This window comes from Carcharhinus amblyrhynchos, chromosome 15 (genome assembly GCF_965287045.1).
Source record: "Carcharhinus amblyrhynchos chromosome 15, sCarAmb.v2.hapA, whole genome shotgun sequence".
In the NCBI taxonomy this organism is placed as follows: domain Eukaryota; kingdom Metazoa; phylum Chordata; class Chondrichthyes; order Carcharhiniformes; family Carcharhinidae; genus Carcharhinus; species Carcharhinus amblyrhynchos.
This window is the reverse complement of record NC_137338.1, coordinates 5,298,073-5,317,631: the sequence shown is the minus strand read 5'-3', so window position 1 is coordinate 5,317,631 and position 19,559 is coordinate 5,298,073. Positions and strand designations below refer to the sequence as shown.

The window sequence follows — 19,559 nt, the reverse complement described above, 5'->3', positions numbered from 1 at the left end:
CTGTGCCTATTTAGGACTTTAGGACTTGAACAGCAGGTTAGGTGTAAAGATTCGCACTCTAATCAGTAATCCCTAAACTGTCTGTGCTTCATATGCTCTGTCCGAGGCCAGAACTCTCCATTCACCTGACGAAGAGGGAAACCTCGAAAGCTTGTGAGTTTACTATCAAATAAATCGGTTGGACTAAAACCTGGCGTTGTCAGACTTTTTACTGTGTTTACCCCAGTCCAACGCCGGCACATCCACACCATGCCTAGTTAGGAGCTCCAGCAGTGGAAAAAAAGTCACTGATTGGCCGGCAACTCTCAGAGATCCACCGAGTCTGAACCAACTCTCTGACACAGCATCTCACCCAGCCCCTATTTCTGTAACTGCCACATATTTACTCCACTAATCCCCCTAACTTACACTAAGGGGCAATTTATCATGGCCAATCCACCTAACCTGCGCATCTTTGAACTGTGGGAGGAAACTGGAGCACCCAGAGGAAACCCGTGCAGACATGGGGAGAAGGTGCAGACTCTACACAGACAGATACCCAAGCCAAGTGATCCAAACCATAGAAAGCATTCTTTCTGGTCGCATCACAACTTGGGATGGCTCCTGCTCTGTCCGTGACTGCAAGAAACTACAAATGGTTTTGAATGTAGCCCAATCCATCACACAAACCAGCCTCCCATCCACTAAATCCACTAAAGTTGATCTTTCTCTACACCCTAGCTATGACTGTAACACCACATTCTGAACTCTTTTGTTTCCTTCTCTATGAACAGTATGCTTTGTCGGCATAGCGCGCAAGAAACAATATTTTTCATTGTATGTTAATACATGTGACAATAATAAATCAAATCAGATCAAAGCCAGGAATTGAACCCAGGTCCTTGGTGCTGTTAACCACTGTGCTACCCCTATTTACATGGCATATGTTGCTGATGTTTCACACCAACATGGCCTGAGGATCAATCTAACAAGCCCACTCGGCCAAATGGATTATGCATTGTATTGTACAGTGTGACGAACAGTAATCTTGAGAGATCAAAAACCCTTACCCCAAAGCATGGAATCCTTCTTCAACTTTTCATCCAAGGGTTCACTAGCATACATGTCACTGAAATACATCTCTCCACCTTCCTGTAACAGACAAGATCATCATCCCGAGAGGTTATGCAGGTGTCTCCTTCACTTTCTTCAATTATAATTTCACAAAATCCACCAGGCTAAGAATCTTAGAATCCTTACAGTGGAGAAGGAGGCCATTTGGCCCATCGAGTCAGTATCAACCACATCCCACTCAGACCCTATTTCCGTAACCCCACACATTTACCTTGCTAATCCCCCTGACACTAGGGTCAATTTAGCATGGCCAATCAACATAACCTGCAAATCTTTGGACTGTGGAAGGAAGCTGGAGGAAACACGGAGAAAACCCATGCAGATACGGGGAGAATGTGCAGGTTCAGCGCAGTCACCTGAGGCTGGAATTGAACCTGCGTCCCTGGCACTGTGAGGCAGCAGTGCTAACCACAGTAGCAGGGAAATATGCATTTATTTTTGCATTGTATTCTTTAATTTCTGACTTGATAAAAAGATAAATATTAACAGGACATGGATGTCGCTGGCAAGTCCAGCATTAAATTGCCTCTGGCCAACTTCCTGAACAGTTGCAATCTGTGGAGGAAATGGAGAACATTCTGGAAAGACTCAGCAGGTCTGGAAGCATCTGTGGTGAGAGAAACAGAGTTAACATTTTGTACAGCACTTCTTCAGATCTGTTAAACCAGCCTGCCATCCATTGACTTTGTCTACACTTGCCATTGCCTCAGCAAAGCAGCCAGCATAATTAAGGGCCCCTTGCAGCTCTTTTCAACTTTCCCCCTCTCACTCTTAACCTATGCCCCTGCGTAATTGACCCTTCCACCCTGGGAAAAGGACTCTGATTATCCACTATATCCAAGCTTGTCATAATCTTGTAAACCTCTATCAGCCAGGTCCCCCCTCAGCCTCCGACGCTGCAATGAAAGCAACCCAAATCTGTTCAACTTTTCAGAGACAAGACGGGCCAGATAGAGACTTGCAAATATAGACATCAGCTGTGGAGAACTGCACCTGCTGTTTATGAGTAGGTTTGTCACACTCCAGAATACTCCTGGAATCTCCAGGGCACTGATATAAGCAAACTCAGGGTAAGAAAATCAACTGGGCCATTAAAAATACTTTGGCTGGAATTTTACCGCCCCGTCCATCATGGGAATCGGAGCAGGCGAGGTGTGGAGTATGGAAAGGTCCGTTGACCTCAGGTGGGATTTTTCAGTACAAAACGAGACTGTAAAGTCCCCCCACATGCTTTTTAAAAATGATCTTCGAATGTTGTTCTTCATTAGTTTAAAAGATATTTAGGTAGCTATGTGACTGGGTGGACAGTTTGGAGGTGGGAGACCATGAGATGAAATCTCCTGGAGTATGTCCAACCAGAGTTGGCAACTGTGAGCTAAATGGCCCTCTGAACAGGAATCCTGGGAAGAATTATCCACTAGGCATTGAACAATATTTCACCTGGACTGGAATCACAAACTCAACACAGAACAAGAATTAAAACTGGAATTTTGCTCATCAATGTGGGAACTCAATGTAGATGGATTGTGAGAGTGGGGTTGCAGGCATGGGGGGGGGGGGGGGGGGGGGGGGCGCTGGTGGAGATGGCTGGGGGGCGCTGGGGGAGGGAGGGAAGGAGATGGTCGTTGTTCCAAAGAACCCTCAATGATATTTGAACACCGTGCTTTTAGTGTCTTTTCTCTCCTTCTCTGGTCTTCCAAATTAATGTTATTCTCTACCTTGGGTTTCTACTTGCTACACATGATAATCGTGATCAGGGTGGGAGATGGCCAGCCACAATTGACACTGGAAGGATGGCCAATGATGATTTATCTTGGGGGAAACACAGGACAGATACTGAGGGAAAATCTCCTCCATCCTCCGTTCCCCCAACCTCACAACCTCCGTCTCATGCTCCTCCCTTTGATTAGCTTCTGATCTTGATGATACAATTTGTCCTGGGTATAAGGAGGTGGTAAGATCAGCTTGGTTTTTCCTCCTGATTATCTATGTACCTGCTATAAACACTGAATGGGGACAAGACGAGGCTCAAGTACCGGATGGTATCTACTCTCTGTGTAATATCTCCATATGTTAGTTTCTTTTTAACTTGTTCACAGCATGTGGGCATCACTGGCAAGGTCAACATTTGTTGCCCATTCCTAATTGTTCTTGAGAAAATGGTGGTGGGTCAACTTCCTGAACTGAACCAGTCCATAAGATAGCAAAAAAATGACAATATATTTCCAGAGCAGGATGGTGGGTGGCTTGGAGGGGAACTTGTAGGTGGTGTTGTTCCCATGTATCTGCTGCCCTTGTCCTTCTAGATGGTAGAGGTGATGAGTTTGGAGGGTGCTGTTGAGTGACCTCAGAAGGGAGGTGGGCAGTCATAGGATGATAGATTTATAGAACCCCTACAGTGCAGAAAAAGGTCATTTGGCCCATCAAGTCTGCACCGAACACAATCCCACCAAGGCTCTATCCCCATAACCCCATGAATTTACCCTGCTAGATCTCCTGACACTGAGGGGTAATTTGCCATGACCGATCCAATCAACCAGCACATCTTTGGACTGTGGGAGGAAACCGGAGCACCCGGAGGAAACCCACGCAGACACAGGGAGCATGTGCAGATTCCACACAGACAGTGACCCAAGGCTGGAATCGAACCTGGGCCCCTGGCGCTGTGAGGCAGCAGTGCTAACCACTGTACCAGTGTGCTGTCCAAATGGAATGATGGGCTCAGTGGTGAAACATTTTGCACACAAACATCTATGAGCCTCTGAAATGTCCTGAACACTCCTCCCCCCAAAAGAGCCACCCCCCCCACCCTCCCCCCCAACACACAAAGTATTTAATGCTAAGAACAGTAATCATTCTGGTCTCCAGCGACAGCGCGGCACCAACCTTAAGGACCCGATAGGCCTCTTCAAAGACTGCCTTTTTATCTGGACACAGGCAGATGACACAGTTCGAGCTGAAAAAAAAATGAGCAAAGATGCTGGATTGAAACCTGAGGGGTCTGGATCCTGAGGGGTCTTCGCACTGTGGCTCTGGGGAGGATGCTTTCTCTTGTAGGAACATAGGAATTAGGAGTGAGAGTCAGCAATTCAGCACATTGAGTCCACTCTGCCATTCTACATAATCCTGCCTGATCTCCATCTCATCCCAACTCTGCTTCATAGAACATAGAACATAGAACATTACAGCGCGGAACAGGCCCTTCGGCCCACAATGTTGCGCCGACCAGTCTTATTTTTAAAAAAAAACATTGACCCACTAATCTAAACCACTCCTTTTTCGTCCATAAACCTATCCACCAATCTCTTAAACGCCCCCAAACTAGGCGCATTTACAACTGCAGCAGGCAGGGCATTCCAGTCCCTCACCACCCTCTGGGTAAAGAACCTACCCCTGACATCCGTCCTATAACTACCCCCCCTTAATTTAAAGCCATGCCCCCTCGTGCTAGATTTCTCCATCCGAGGAAACAGGCTATCACCATCCACCCTATCTAAACCTCTAATCATCTTATATGTTTCTATAAGATCCCCTCTTAGCCGCCTTCTTTCCAGTGAAAACAACCCCAAATCCCTCAGTCTCTCCTCATAGGACCTCCCCTGCATACCAGGCAACATCCTGGTAAACCTCCTCTGCACCCTCTCCAAAGCCTCCACATCCTTCCTGTAATGTGGGGACCAGAACTGCACACAGTACTCCAAGTGCGGCCGCACCAGAGTTGTGTACAGTTGCAACATGACGCTGCGACTCCTAAATTCAATCCCCCTACCAATAAACGCCAAGACACCGTATGCCTTCTTAACAACCTTATCTACTTGATTCCCAACTTTCAGGGATCTATGTACACATACACCTAGATCCCTCTGCTCCTCCACTCTATTCAAAGTCCTCCCGTTAGCCCTATACTCAACACATCTGTTATTCCTACCGAAATGGATTACCTCACACTTCTCCGCATTAAACTCCATCCGCCACCTCGCGGCCCAGCTCTGCAACCTGTCCAAGTCACCCTGCAAACTTCGACACCCTTCCTCACAATCTACCACACCTCCGACTTTGGTGTCATCAGCAAACTTACTAATCCACCCAACTATACCCTCATCCAGATCATTAATAAAGATTACGAACAGCAGTGGCCCCAAAACAGATCCCTGAGGCACACCACTCGTAACCGAACTCCATGATGAATAATTACCATCAACCACCACCCTCTGTCTCCTATCTGCTAACCAATTCCTGATCCAAGTACCTAAATTACCACCAATCCCATACATCTGCATTTTCTGCAGAAGCATACCATGGTGAACCTTATCAAACGCCTTACTAAAATCCATATATACCACATCCACTGCCTTACCCCTATCCACCTCTTTGGTCACCTTCTCAAAGAACTCAATAAGGTTAGTAAGGCACGACCTTCCCGCTACAAAACCATGCTGACTATCTCTAATCAATTCATTACTCTCCAAATAACTATAAATCCTATCCCTAATAATTCTTTCTAAAACCTTGCCCACTACAGAAGTAAGACTCACTGGTCTATAATTCCCAGGGAAGTCTCTGCTCCCCTTCTTAAACAATGGGACAACATTCGCTGTCCTCCAATCATCCGGTACTATACCAGAGACCAACGACGACCTGAAGATCAGAGCCAGTGGCTCTGCAATCACCTCTCTTGCCTCCCATAGAATCCTAGGGTAAATCCCGTCTGGACCAGGGGACTTATCTATTTTCAACCCTTCTAGAATATCCAACACATCCTCTGTATCAACTACAATACTTTCTATTTTACACCCCTTCACCCCAGTGACCTCCTCAGCTACATTCATATCGTCCTGTGTGAACACCGAAGAGAAATAATGGTTCAATGCCTCTCCAATCTCTTCCGGTTCCACACACAACTTCCCCCTACTGTCTGTAACTGGCCCTAATCTTGCCCTGACCAACCTTCTATTCTTGACATACCTATAGAACGCCTTAGGATTCTCCTTAATCCTATCAGCCAAAGTCATCTCATGCCCTCTTCTAGCCCTTCTTAACTCCCTCTTCAACTCCCTCCTAGCCAATCTAAAGCTTTCTACTGCACTACCCGAGCCCTCAAGCCTCATCTGAACATAAGCCTCCTTCTTCTTCCTAACCAACAAATCAACTTTTTTCGTGCACCACGGTTCCCTAGCCCTACCAATTCCTCCTTGCCTGACAGGGACATACCTATCACAGACCCACAGTAGCTGCTCCTTGAACAAACTCCACATTTCAGACGTTCCTAGTCCCTGTAATCTCCTAGTCCAACCAATGCTTCCTAATTCTCTCCTAATGGCCTCATAGTTACCCTTCCCCCAGCTAAAACTACTGACCCGAGGTTCCCATACCTTCTTCCCATTGCCCATTATCCTGCTTTTGGTCAAATATTTATCTATATTTTTCTTGAACCCACTGATTGATTCTGCATCCACTGCACTGCGGGGCAGTGAGTTCCATAGTTTCACAATCCTTTGTGAGAATCGGCTATTCCTTATCTCTGCCGCGAACCTCCTCCCTCTTACTCTATAACTATGGCCTCTTGTTCTAGATTGTTCTAGAAGGGCAGACATTTGGTTAACATTGACTTTATCAATCGCGTTGAGTATTTTAGGTACCTCAATCAAACCTTCCCTCATCAAAAACTAGCAGTCACTGCTTAAAAATAATGACTTGCTCATTTAAGATGGAGATGAGGAGAATTTATTTCCTCTTAGGAGGCTTTGAGTCTCTCTTTCTCAAAAGGCAGTGGAAGCAGAGTCTTTGAATATCTTTAAGGCAGAGCTAGATAGAGTACTGATTAACAAGAGGGTGAAAAGTTATTAGGGTAAAGCAGAAGGTTACAGCTAGATGAGCCATGATCTTATTGAATGATGGAGCAGACTCGAGGAGCTGAGTGGCCTACTCCTGCTCCTAATTCATATGAATATTCTTACGTATGTAACAAAGTAGGAAATGCACTGTATTGGCCCATAAGAACAAAAAAAGTTCACTCAGCGCCTTGAATATCATAAAATGATAGAATCCCTACACTGCAGAAGGAGTTCATTCAGCCCACCAAGTCTGCACCGACAACAATCCCACCCAGGCCCTATTCCCGTAATCCCACATGTTAACCCTGCTAGTCCCCCTGTCAACGGACAATTCAGCATGACCAATCAAACTAACCCGAACATCTTTGGACTGCAGGAGGAAACCGAAGCACGCAGAGGAAACCCACGCAGACACAGGGAGAATGTGCAAACTTCACACAGACAGTGACACAAGCCAGGAATCGAACCCAGACCCCTGGCGCTGGGAGGCAGCAGTGCTAACCACTGTGCTACCGTGCCTGCCCAACTTTTGCCATCTGACTAAGATATGGATGATTTGCATTGTGACTCAATTTACCTGCCTTAACTTTTATCCCTAGGTACCCTTGCTGGATAAAAATCGAATGATCTCAATTTTAAAAGCTCCAACTGTCCACCTGCAACACAAACCTTTTGGGGAGAGAGTCCCAGCTTCCCATCACCATTTGTGTGACGAAGTATTTCCTGGTTTCTCTCCTGTTACTGTGGCTCTCATTTGAAGATTATTTCCCTTCGTTTTTGATTGTCTAACCAGAGGAAGTAGTTTCTCTGAGTTCCTCCACCCTACCAAATCTTTGAATCACCTTCAGATCAAACCCTTAATCTGAAAAATTCAGTGAAAAACAAGTCAGGTTTCTGCCAGCTTGCCCCCAAAATAGCATGAGAAATAAGAGCATGAAAACTAGGAGCAGGAGTAGACCATCTGGCCCCTCGAGCCTGCTCCGCCATTCGATGAGATCATGCCTCATCTTTTCGTGGACTCAGCTCCACTTACCCGCCCACTCACCATAACCCTTCATTCCTTTACTGTTCAAAAATATATTGATCTTTGCCGTAAAAACATTCAATGAGGTAGCCTCAACTACTTCACTGGGCAGGGAATTCCACGGATTCACAACCCTTTGGGTGAAGAAGTTCCTCCACAACTTTACTCCCCCTTTACTTTACTTCCATGCCCCTAGTTCTAGTTTCACCTGCCAGTGGAAACAACCTTCCTGCTTCTATCTTATCTATTCCCTGCATAATCTTATATGTTTCTATAAGATCTCCCCTCATTCTTCTGAATTCCAATGAATATATCCCAGTTAACTCAGTCTTTCCTCATCAACCAATCCTCTCAACTCCGGAATCAATCTAGTGAATCTCCTCTGCACCCCCTCCAGTGCCACTGTATCTTTTCTTAAGTGAGGAAACCAAAACTGTACACAGTACTCCATGTGTGGCCTCACCAGCACCTTATACAGCTGCAACATAATCTCCCTGTTTTTAAACTCCATCCCTCTGGCAATGAAGGACAAAATTCCATTTGCCTTCTTAACTACCTGCTGCACCTGCAAACCAACTTTTTATGATTCATGCACAAGGACACCCAGGTCCCTCTGCACAGCAGCATGCTGTAATTTTTTTTTACCTTTTAGAAGTAGGAGTAGGCCACACAGCCTCAATACAATCACATCTAATCTTCTCTCTCAACTTCACTTTCCCACCCGTATCCTTTATTCCCCTAGAGTCCACAAGTACTCTGATCTCAGTCTTAGAGATACTCAAAAGAGTGAGTATCCATATTCCCCTGGATAGAGGATTCCAAAGCTTCACAAGGCTGCAGGTGAAGAAATCTCTCTTCAGCTCTGTCCGAAATAGTCAACATTGTATTCTGAGATGGCACCCCTTATTCTGATTCCCTATCAGGGGAACAACCACTCAGCCTCTACCCTGTCAAATCCATAGGACAATAGAACAGTGCAGAAGGAAGCCATTCAGCCCATCAAGTCTGAATTGACTCCCCAAAAGAGCACCTTACTGGCATTGGACACATTCCAGAGAAGAGGCATGAGGAGAGGTTGAGTAGGTTAGGCCTGTACTCATTGGAGTTTAGAAGAATGAGAATATGGAGACGTACAAAATTCTCAGGGGACTTGACAGAGTGAATGCTGAGAATTGCTTCCCTGTGGGAGAGTCAAAATCTCAGAATAAGGGGTTGCCCAGAGACAGAGATGAGGAGGAAATTCCTCTCTCAGAGGTTAGTGAATCTGTGGAATTCTTTTCCGCAGAGGGCTGTAGAGGCTGGGCCCTAAAGTATGTTCAAGGCTGAGATAGACAAATTTTTAATCAGGAAGGAAATTGATGTTATGGGAATGAAGCAGAAAATTGGAGTTGTGGATTATCAAGTCACTCTTGATCTCATTGAACAGTAGATCAGATCTGATGGGCTGAATGGCCTATATATGCTCCTACATCTTATGGCCTTATGGATGTGGTGGGCCATTCAAATCCCTGTTGATTTCAGCAGGACTGGAAGATCCCATCTGCAGGTGAGGTCGGAAAACCCTGCTCCAGGAAATTATTTCTCATCCTCCTAAACTCCAGAGGGCATTGGTCCAATTTACTTAGCCTCTGATCATAGGGCAACCCCCGAATCCCAGCAACCAACATTAGTTGTACTGCCACCAAGGCAAGCATATCCTTCCTTGAATAAGAAAACTAAAACTGCACCTAGTATTCCAAACCAGTCCAAAGATGTGCGGGTTAGGTGGATTGGCCATGCTAAATTGCTCCTTAGTGTCAGGGGGACTAGTTAGGGCAAATTCATGGGGCTATGGGAATAGGGCCTGGGTGGGATTGTGGTTGGTGTGGACTCGATGGGCTGAATGGCCTCCTTCTGCCCTGTAGAGATTCTGTGATTCTATTTTCTGAACCTGAGTCCCACACAACTGCAGCAAGGCTTCTGTATTCTTGCATTCTAAATCCCCTTGCAATAAAGGCTAACATGCCATTTGACTTCCTAATTGCTTGCTGTACCTGCACGCCAGCTCACTGTGTTTCATGCACGAGGACTCCCACATCTTTCTGAAAGCAGCATTTAATTCTTCAGCACTACTTAAAAAGAACTGGAATTTTTTATTCTTCCCACTTAAGCAAATAATCCCTCATTTCTCCCCATTTTCCTTACAGCCTGGCAGTGCCCTCCTCACAGATTAATGTCTCATCTAGTTTCGTGTCGTCAGTGAGCTTACCTATGTTGCTCTCACTACTTTGGCAAATCACTAATTTAGCATAGAATTCCCACAGTGTAGAAAGAGGCCATTCGGCCCACCGTGCCTGCAATCCCACCCAGGCCTTATCCCCGTAACCCCATATATTTACCCTAGCTAATCCCTTTGACACACAAAGCAAGTGGCCAATCCACCTAACCTGCACATCTTTGGAGTTTGGGAGGAAACTGGAGCACCCAGAGGAAACCCATGCAGACACGGGGAGAATGTGCAAACTCCACACAGACAGGAATCGAACCTGGGTCCCTGCCACAGCAGTGCTAACCACTGTGCCACCGTTCCACCCTGAATGATATGGGTTGTAAAAGTGGAGGCCCCACTACGAATCCTTGTCACACTCCAATAATTACAATCTGCTAACCTGAATGTTTCTGTTGTTCCTATTCTCTACTATCAGTTGACAAACCATCCTCTCTCCATGCTAACAGATCACTCCCAACCTCAAAAGCCCTCGCCTTGTCGAATAACCCTTCATCCAGAACATTGTGGAGTGCCTTCTAAAAATCTAGATATGCCACGTCCATTAATTGCTGTTAGTAACATCCTCAAAACCATGCAGACTTTTATCAAATCATTTTCATCAAATCATGTTGCCTCTGCCAGATCAAGGTCTGATTTTCCAAGTTCTTTATTCACACCTCCATAACAATGGTTTTCTGCATTTTCCCAATGACTGATATCAGGCTAACTGGCCAGTAACTGTCCGTTTTTTTCGCTCTCTCCTTTATTGAATAGCAAGGTCATATTTAATGCAGCGCGGTGGCACAGTGGTTAGCACTGCTGTCTCACAGCGCCAGGGACCCGGGTTCAGTTCCAGCTTCAGTCACTGTCTCTGCGGAGTTTGCACATTTTACCCGTGTCTGTGTGGGTTTCCTCCGGGTGCTCAGGTTTCCTTTCAGAGTCCAAAAGATGTGCTGGTTAGGTGCATTGGCCATGCTAAATTGCCCCTTAGTGTACCCAAACAGGCACCGGATTGTGGCGACTAGGAGACTTTCATAGTAACTTCATTGCAGTGTTAATGTAAGCCTGCCTGTGACACTAATAAACTAAGTTTAGGGCAGGATGGGTCCACTGTGGTGATGGTGGGATGTCAATTTGGATCATTAATGAGTCACTGGACAACAATGACCCCTGAGCCTACAGGATTGGGTGGTGGCTCAGGGACTTCATAGGATTTACATGGGCCTTGCAAATGTCCTGAAGGTTGGCCCTGTAAGGTTTAGCTTTCTTCTGGCTGCCACCCCCCTATTCCGGTCTGTTTCTCTGGTGAATCCCTCGCTACCATCCCCATTCATTACTTACATCAGAATGTCGAATCTGTTGTACTGAATGCCAGCAGCTCCCAGCTTCTCAATGTATCCCTGGACAAAGTCCACGTTTGCTTCCTTGTAATTAAACTTCTCCTGATGATATGAGATGTACTTCCGTGAGATTTGGATCTGGAGCAAAAATAGAGGTTAGTAAGGGAACAAGCTAACATTCACAGAATGAGTTAGATGCAGAGTGAATGCCTCTCTACACTGTCCCCACCAAACACTCCAAGAACAGGTACAGCACAGGGTTTGATACAAACTAAAGCTCCCTCTACATTGTCTCCATCAAACACTCCCAGAACAGGTAAAGCACCGGGTTAGATACAGAGTAAGGCTCCCTCTACACTGTGCCCATCACACACTCCCAGGACAGGTATAGCACGGGGTTAGATACAGAGTAAAGCTCCCTCTACACTGTGCCCATCACACACTCCCAAGCCAAGTACAGCACAGGGTTAGATACAGAGTATGGTTCCCTCAACACTGTTCCCATCAAACCCAAGACAGGTACAGCCTGGGGTTAAATACAGAGTAAAGCTCCCTCTACACTGCCCCCATCAAACACTCCCAGGACAGGTACAGCACGTGGTTAGATACAGAGTAAAGCTCTCTCTACACTGTCCCCATCAAACACTCCCAGGACAGGTACAGCATGGGGTTAGATACAGAGTAAAGCTCCCTCTACACTGTCCCCCATCAAACATTCCCAGGACAGGTACAGCACGGGGTTAGATACAGAGTAAAGCTCCCTCTACACTGTCCCCCATCAAACACTCCCAGGACAGGTACAGCACGGGGTTAGATACAGAGTAAAGCTCCCTCTACACTGTCCCCCCATCAAACACTCCCAGGACAGGTACAGCATGGGCTTAGATACAGAGTAAAGCTCCCTCTACACTGTCCCCCCATCAAACACTCCCAGGACAGGTACAGCACGGGGTTAGATACAGAGTAAAGCTCCCTCTACACTGTCCCCATCAAACACTCCCAGGACAGGTACAGCACGGGGTTAGTTACAGAGTAAAGCTCCCTCTACACTGTCCCCCCATCAAAGACTCCCAGGACGGGTACAGCACAGGGTTAGATACAGAGTAAAGCTCCCTCTACACTGTCCCCATCAAACACTCCCAGGACAGGTACAGCACAGGGTTAGATACAGAGTAAAGCTCCCTCTACACTGTCCCCCCATCAAACACTCCCAGGACGGGTACAGCACAGGGTTAGATACAGAGTAAAGCTCCCTCTACACTGTCCCCATCAAACACTCCCAGGACAGGTACAGCACAGGGTTAGATACAGAGTAAAACTCCCTCTACACTGTCCCCATCAAAGACTCCCAGGATGGGCGCAGCACCCTGAAGGCAGGGGAGGTGATGGTGTAGTGCTAATGTCACTGAATCAGTGATCTAGAGACCCAGGCTAATGGGGACATGGGTTCCAAGCAATGGTGGAATTTGAATTCTGTTAGTAAATCTGAAATTTAAATCTGGTTTCAGCATTGTGGTGTGATGATACTTTGCTATTGAAATATTTTTGCTGGAATATTTCTGGCCCGAGGCTCATAAGGCAGCACCCGTGGCCAGTGGAGAATGCCATTCCGCAAGCCGATTTCAGGGTGGGCGTGCCGTAAAATCAGGGCCTTTATGTTTCTGCATAACACTCTGGGGGGGAGTTTTCCCATCCTGCCCGCCACGGGAATTGTAGCGGGAGGGGGACGGACAAAGCACAGGTCCATTGACCTCGGGCGGGATTTCTGGTTTTGGGGTGAGCCCAGCTGGAAAATCCCGGCCTCTGTATTTTTTTACAGGCAGTTGGTTTGTCTGGAAATCATGCTGGACAGCAGAAGAATCACTCATTTTAACCACATAGTGTTTATTTAGGAGAGAGCTAACGGACTTTTGTTTATAAATGAAAAGGTGCCCTGGGGCATTTCATTAAGGGAATGGCAGCTGGGTTTTTTGTTAGAGTCATGCAATGCTATGGTTAATGACCGGAGCTAAGCTTGTAGCAGAGAGACAACTTTCTGTTTCAGATAAGTGTTCAGTTGTGCCTGGAGCTATTTAAAAAAAAGTCTGTTCTTTCCCTCTCTCGCTCTCTTTCACTTTCTTTCTCTCTTGGCAAAGTCTCTCTGGCAGCTCCAAAATGTTCTATTCTGATTAGTAGCAAATATGCTAACTATACTTAAAGCAGGTTTTAAGTCACTCCAATGAATGTTGCTTATTTGGAAATGAAACAGTGATAAGTTAGAAATTAGAGTTATTTCTCTTCATGTTTAAAGATTGTTCAACTATTAAAGAGTTAAATTTATTTTGTTAGAGACTCACTTAAACTGTGTTCTGAATTAAGCTTGTTTTGATAAACTATCCCTAATTTGTCAGCAAAAGGGGTGAAGAATCCTTTCCTCATATTTATGTCAAAAATAGAAATATTACTGGGGTCAGTCTGGCTTTATCGGGGTTCTGGTCTGAGATCCTGACAGTGGCCATAAAGATATCATTGATTGATGTTAAAATTCATCTGGTTGACTAGAGTCCTTTAGGGAAGGAAATCTGTAATCTTTGCCCAGTTAAGCCTGTGCAATTCTAGACCTGAGTGAAGGAGGGGGAATAGAGGAGGATTGAAGGCTCAGAGCAGAAACCTGCAAGGAGGCAGAGAGCATTCTTGATCTGGATGAGGGTATAGTTGGGTGGATTAGTAAATTTGCTGATGACACCAAAGTTGGAGGTGTGGTAGATTGTGAGGAAGGGTGTCATAGTCTGCAGGGAGACTTAGATAGGTTGCAGAGCTGGGCCGAGAGGTGGCGGATGGAATTTAATGCGGAGAAGTGTGAGGTAATTCACTTTGGTAGGAGCAACAGATGTGTCGAGTATAGGGCTAACGGGAGGACTTTGAATAGTGTGGATGAACAGAGGGATCTAGGTGTGTGTGTACATAGATCCCTGAAAGTTGGGAATCAAGTAGATAAGGTTGTCAAGAAGGCGTACGGTGTCTTGGCGTTTATTGGTAGGGGGATTGAATTTAGGAGTCGCAGTGTAATGTTGCAACTGTACACTACTCTAGTGCGGCCGCACTTGGAGTACTGTGTGCAGTTCTGGTCCCCGCATTACAAGAAGGATGTGGAGGCGTTGGAGAGGGTGCAGAGGAGGTTTACTAGGATGTTGCCTGGTATGGTGGGGAGGTCCTATGAGGAGAGACTGAGGGATCTAGGGTTGTTTTCGTTGGGAAGAAGGCGGCTAAGAGGGGATCTTATTGAAACATATAAGATGATTAGAGGTTTAGATAGGGTGGATAGTGATAGCCTTTTTCCTCGGATGGAGAAAGCTAGCACGAGGGGGCATGACTTTAAATTAAGGGGGGGTAGCTACAGGACGGATGTCAGGGGTAGGTTCTTTACCCAGCGGGTGGTGAGGGATTGGAATGCCCTGCCTGCTGCAGTTGTAGATGCGTCTAGTTTGGGGGCGTTTAAGAGATCTCTGGATAGGTTTATGGACGAAAAGGGATTGGTATAGGCTAGTGGGTCATTGTTTTTGTAACTGGTCGGCGCAACATCGTGGGCCGAAGGGCCTGTTCTGCGCTGTAATGTTCTATGTTCTATGTTCTATGTTCTAATTCAGGAACAGCAAAAATCTTAAGGAGAGGTGTTACAGGATGGTAGCTAGGTAATTGCTGCTATCATTTTTACTCCCTAAGTTAGATCAGTGAGTTAAGAAATTTCTTCAGTATTCTCATAAATAACAGCATGGCAGGGCACCTCATGGAACCATAGGAACCATAGAAAATTTACAGCTCAGAAACAGGCCTTTTGGCCCTTCTTGTCTGTGCCGAACCATTTTTTGCCTAGTCCCACTGACCTGCACTTGGACCATATCCCTCCACACCCCTCTCATCCATGTACCTGTCCAAGTTTTTCATAAATGTTAAAAGTGACCCCACATTTACCACTTTATCCGGCACCTCATTCCACACTCCCACCACTCTCTGCGTGAAGAAACCCCCCCGATATTCCCTTTACTGACCTCAAGACCTCACTGACCTCAAGACTGGTTTTCATAACGAGGGTATCCCACTGTCAAATAACTTAATATTGCTTATCACTTTGGCTCACAAATAAAATCTTGGACCAGTGAGTGACTCCAAGAATGAAGTAAGCCGCAAACACTCACAGGAAATGTAGGATTAATCCAAATAAATAGTTATCCAGGAGTCCAGTTGAGAGAGCAGCAATTACAATGTTAATTATTCTCCTGTTGCCTTACTTGCTCATCTGTCATGTCCACTCCAGTTACGTGACCATTGGGCCCCACCAGTTTGCTCAGGGCAAAACAGTCTCGACCAGAACCACTTCCCAGATCCAACACCTTGCATCCTTCCAGCTTCTCCGGGACTACAAGTCCACATCCAAAATATCTGGAAAACAATCAGAAAAATGAATAGGAACAGAGAGGAAGAGAGGGAGAGATTGCCAAAGACAGAGAGGTGGCAAGAGACAGGAAGAACCAGAGAGACTGCAGTAGAGGGAAAGAGAGGAACACACACACACACACACACACACACACACAGATGCAAACACTCAAACACTCACATGAATGCAAAGACAGAGATAGAGTGGAAGACAGAAAAAGGAAGAGAGGGAAAGATAGAGACAAAGAAATAAAAAGATGCAGAGGCTGGGATTTTGCTCTCGCGTTTGTCAAATTTAGCAACGTGGGTGAAAAGCTTGCGAGAGACCAAAGAGAAGAATCTCATGGGTGAGATCTTGTGACACGATCGTCCCAGCTACCTGCCAGTGATGTAACTCCCAGGAAAGACAGAAACCTCATTTAAATACATTATCAGGTCATTAACAGGCTTCCCCTCTGTATCATCTCTCCATTGGCCCTTCCCATCACGTTGGGGAGGTTTACAACAGGTTCTGGAGCAACGGGAGCCAGGTGACGAAACCATGCCAGGGGTGCACAGGTACATACAACCCCCAGGGGGCAGTGCCAAGAGGCAGAGAATCATATGCCGGAATTTTACCAGCGCGCCCATCCCGATTCCAGGGCAGGCGAGGCTCGCGGAACAACATTCTCCATTGGCCTCAGGCGGAATCTTGCAAGCCTCAAGCGGGCAAGGCAGTACAATTCTGGCAATAGAGTCCCTACAGTGCAGAAGGAGGCCACTCTGCACCTCAAACCTACATCGAGTCTGCATTGGCAGGCTGCTGCTAAAAGTGTGGCTTCCTTTGGGGATGTCCTGTGGTGGGGGTGGGGGGGTTCCCCGTGTGCATGGGAGGGTTCTTCACTTTTATCCTTACAATTCTGCTGAGGGATTGGGGCACCCTTTAAAAAAGGTGTGCAGAGGGGTGTGACAATAGTAGTGTTGGGAAGGAGGGTCTAGCTCCCACAGGTTGTGGGATGTGGGGTGGGTGGGGGAATGACCTGAGGGGAGTGTGCCTCTGATGGGCCCAGGATCACAAGGTGCTTGACCCTGGTGTGGGTAAAATATCAACACAGACAGGATGAGATCCTTAAGTGGCCTTTAATTCATAACTTCAAAGACTCAATAAATTCATGGGTGGGTGTCTTCCCAGGATGCCCAACACCACCTCAACACCCCATGTAAGATTTCAGAGAAGTCAGCAATGGGATGGTAAGGCATTGCCCTGTTTTCAAATCCTTTACCAGTTGCCGTGTACCAGAAGGATGTGGAGGCTTTGGAGAGGGTACAGAACAGAATTGCCAGGATGTTGCCTGGTATGGAGGGCATTAGCTATGAGGAGAGATTGGAGAAGAATTGTTTGTTCTCACTGGAACGACGTAGATAGAGGGTCGACCTGATAGAAGTCTACAAGATTATGAGGGGCATGGACAGAGTGGATAGTCGGAAGGTCTTTCCCAGGGTGGAAGGGGCAATTACTAGGGGGGGCATAAGTTTAAGGTGCGAAGGGCAATGTTTAAAGGAGATGTATGAGGCAAGTGTTTTACACAGAGGGTGGTGGGTGTCTGGAACTCGCTGCCAGGGGATGTAGTGGAAACAGATATGATAGTGACTTTCTGGATAAATAGGATGGGAATGGAGGCATATGGTCCCTGGAAGGGTAGGGGGTTTTAGTTCAGTTGGGCAGCCTGGTCAGTGCAGGATTGGAGGGCCGAATGGCCTGTTCCTGTGCTGTAATTTTCTTTGCTCTTTGAGACTGTCAAATCCAGCCCCAGGAATTAATAAAGGGGAGGGCTGGGGTTTCAGATTAGACGCAGAGGAATTCTATCCTCTGGTGGGAGGATTCCGGTACCAAATGGCTTGATGCTAAAGAGGAGGAATATCAGGGATAATTCCCTCACACAAAGTGGGATCTGAACGGCCTTCCAAAAAGAGCTGTTGAGGTCAAGGTCAATTAACAAAAGCAGGATGATAGACACTCACTTGGCCTAAAAGTTATGAAACGAGGAGGGAGCTAGGGTCAAGGTATAGAACCGTGATCGAACCGAATGGGAGGAACAGGCTTGAGGGGCTGAAGAGCCTGTCTCTGTTCCTCTGTGTGGAATGAGGTGTAACAAATTCACACAGTTTCCCATCAGCATCAATACAAGGCAATTCCCTGAAAATTGAATACCTTTGTGTAACCTCCGGGTGGACGAGTGTCATTGCCTCACAAGCTGATTTACTTAATGGGATGCATGGTTTTGAGCAAGTTACATCGGTCTGTAAATCTTCAGATCTTTTCAGTTGTTTCCCATAGTAACTCTGAGGCCAATAACAGAAGAGAACCAATTACATTTTTGTTCTATTTTCACGTTCAGTCATCCTGAATGAAACAGAGTAAAGCTCCCTCTACGCTGTCCCCATCAAACACTCCCAGGACAGGAACAGCACGGGGTTAGATACAGAGTAAAGCTCCCTCTACACTGTCCCCATCAAACACTCCCAGGGCAGGTACAGCACGGGGTTAGATACAGAGTAAAGCTCCCTCTACACTGTCCCCATCAAACACTCCCAGGGCAGGTACAGCACGGGGTTAGATACAGAGTAAAGCTCCCTCTACACTGTCCCCCCATCAAACACTCCCAGGACAGGTACAGCATGGGGTTAGATACAGAGTAAAGCTCCCTCTACACTGTCCCCATCAAACAATCCCAGGACAGGTACAGCATGGGATTAGATACAGAGTAAAGCTCCCTCTACACTGTCCCCATCAAACACTCCCAGGACTGGTACAGCACGGGATTAGATACAGAGTAAAGCTCCCTCTACACTGTCCCCATCAAACACTCCCAGGACAGGTACAGCACGCGGTTAGATACAGAGTAAAGCTCCCTCTACACTGTCCCCATCAAACAGTCCCAGGACAGGTACAGCACGGGGTTAGATACAGAGTAAAGCTCCCTCTACACTGTCCCCATCAAACACTCCCAGGACAGGTACAGCACGGGGTTAGATACAGAGTAAAGCTCCCTCTACACTGTCCCCATCAAACACTCCCAGGACAGGTACAGCACGGGGTTAGATACAGAGTAAAGCTCCCTCTACACTGTCCCCATCAAACACTCCCAGGACAGGTACAGCATGGGGTTAGATACAGAGTAAAGCTCCCTCTACACTGTCCCCAACAAACACTCCCAGGACGGGTACAGCACGGGGTTAGATACAGAGTAAAGCTCCCTCTACACTGTCCCCATCAAACACTCCCAGGACGGGTACAGCACGGGGTTAGATACAGAGTAAAGCTCCCTCTACACTGTCCCCATCAAACACCCCCAGGACAGGTACAGCACAGGGTTAGATACAGAGTAAAGCTCCCTCTACACTGTCCCCGCATCAAACACTCCCAGGACAGGTACAGCACGGGGTCAGATACAGAGTAAAGCTCCCTCTACACTGTCCCCAGCAAACAATCCCAGGACAGGTACAGCATGGGATTAGATACAGAGTAAAGCTCCCTCTACACTGTCCCCAGCAAACACTCCCAGGACAGGGACAGCACAGGGTTAGATACAGAGTAAAGCTCCCTC

The 19,559-nt window shown here is 46.7% G+C and overlaps 1 protein-coding gene across 1 annotated transcript in view; it reads right to left on the bottom strand.

Annotated features, from left to right (window-relative positions):
* LOC145353043 (arsenite methyltransferase) overlaps positions 1–19,559 on the bottom strand; it is a 40,551-nt gene that overhangs the window by 16,661 nt on the left and 4,331 nt on the right. Inside the window, exons 2-6 of the mRNA XM_080203373.1 lie at positions 18,164–18,294; positions 15,828–15,978; positions 11,561–11,697; positions 4,000–4,069; positions 1,050–1,131 (exon numbers count right to left, since the gene is read on the bottom strand). Coding sequence (XP_080059499.1) covers positions 1,050–1,131; positions 4,000–4,069; positions 11,561–11,697; positions 15,828–15,978; positions 18,164–18,294 — 571 coding nt within the window. The remainder of the gene's footprint in view (positions 1–1,049; positions 1,132–3,999; positions 4,070–11,560; positions 11,698–15,827; positions 15,979–18,163; positions 18,295–19,559) is intronic.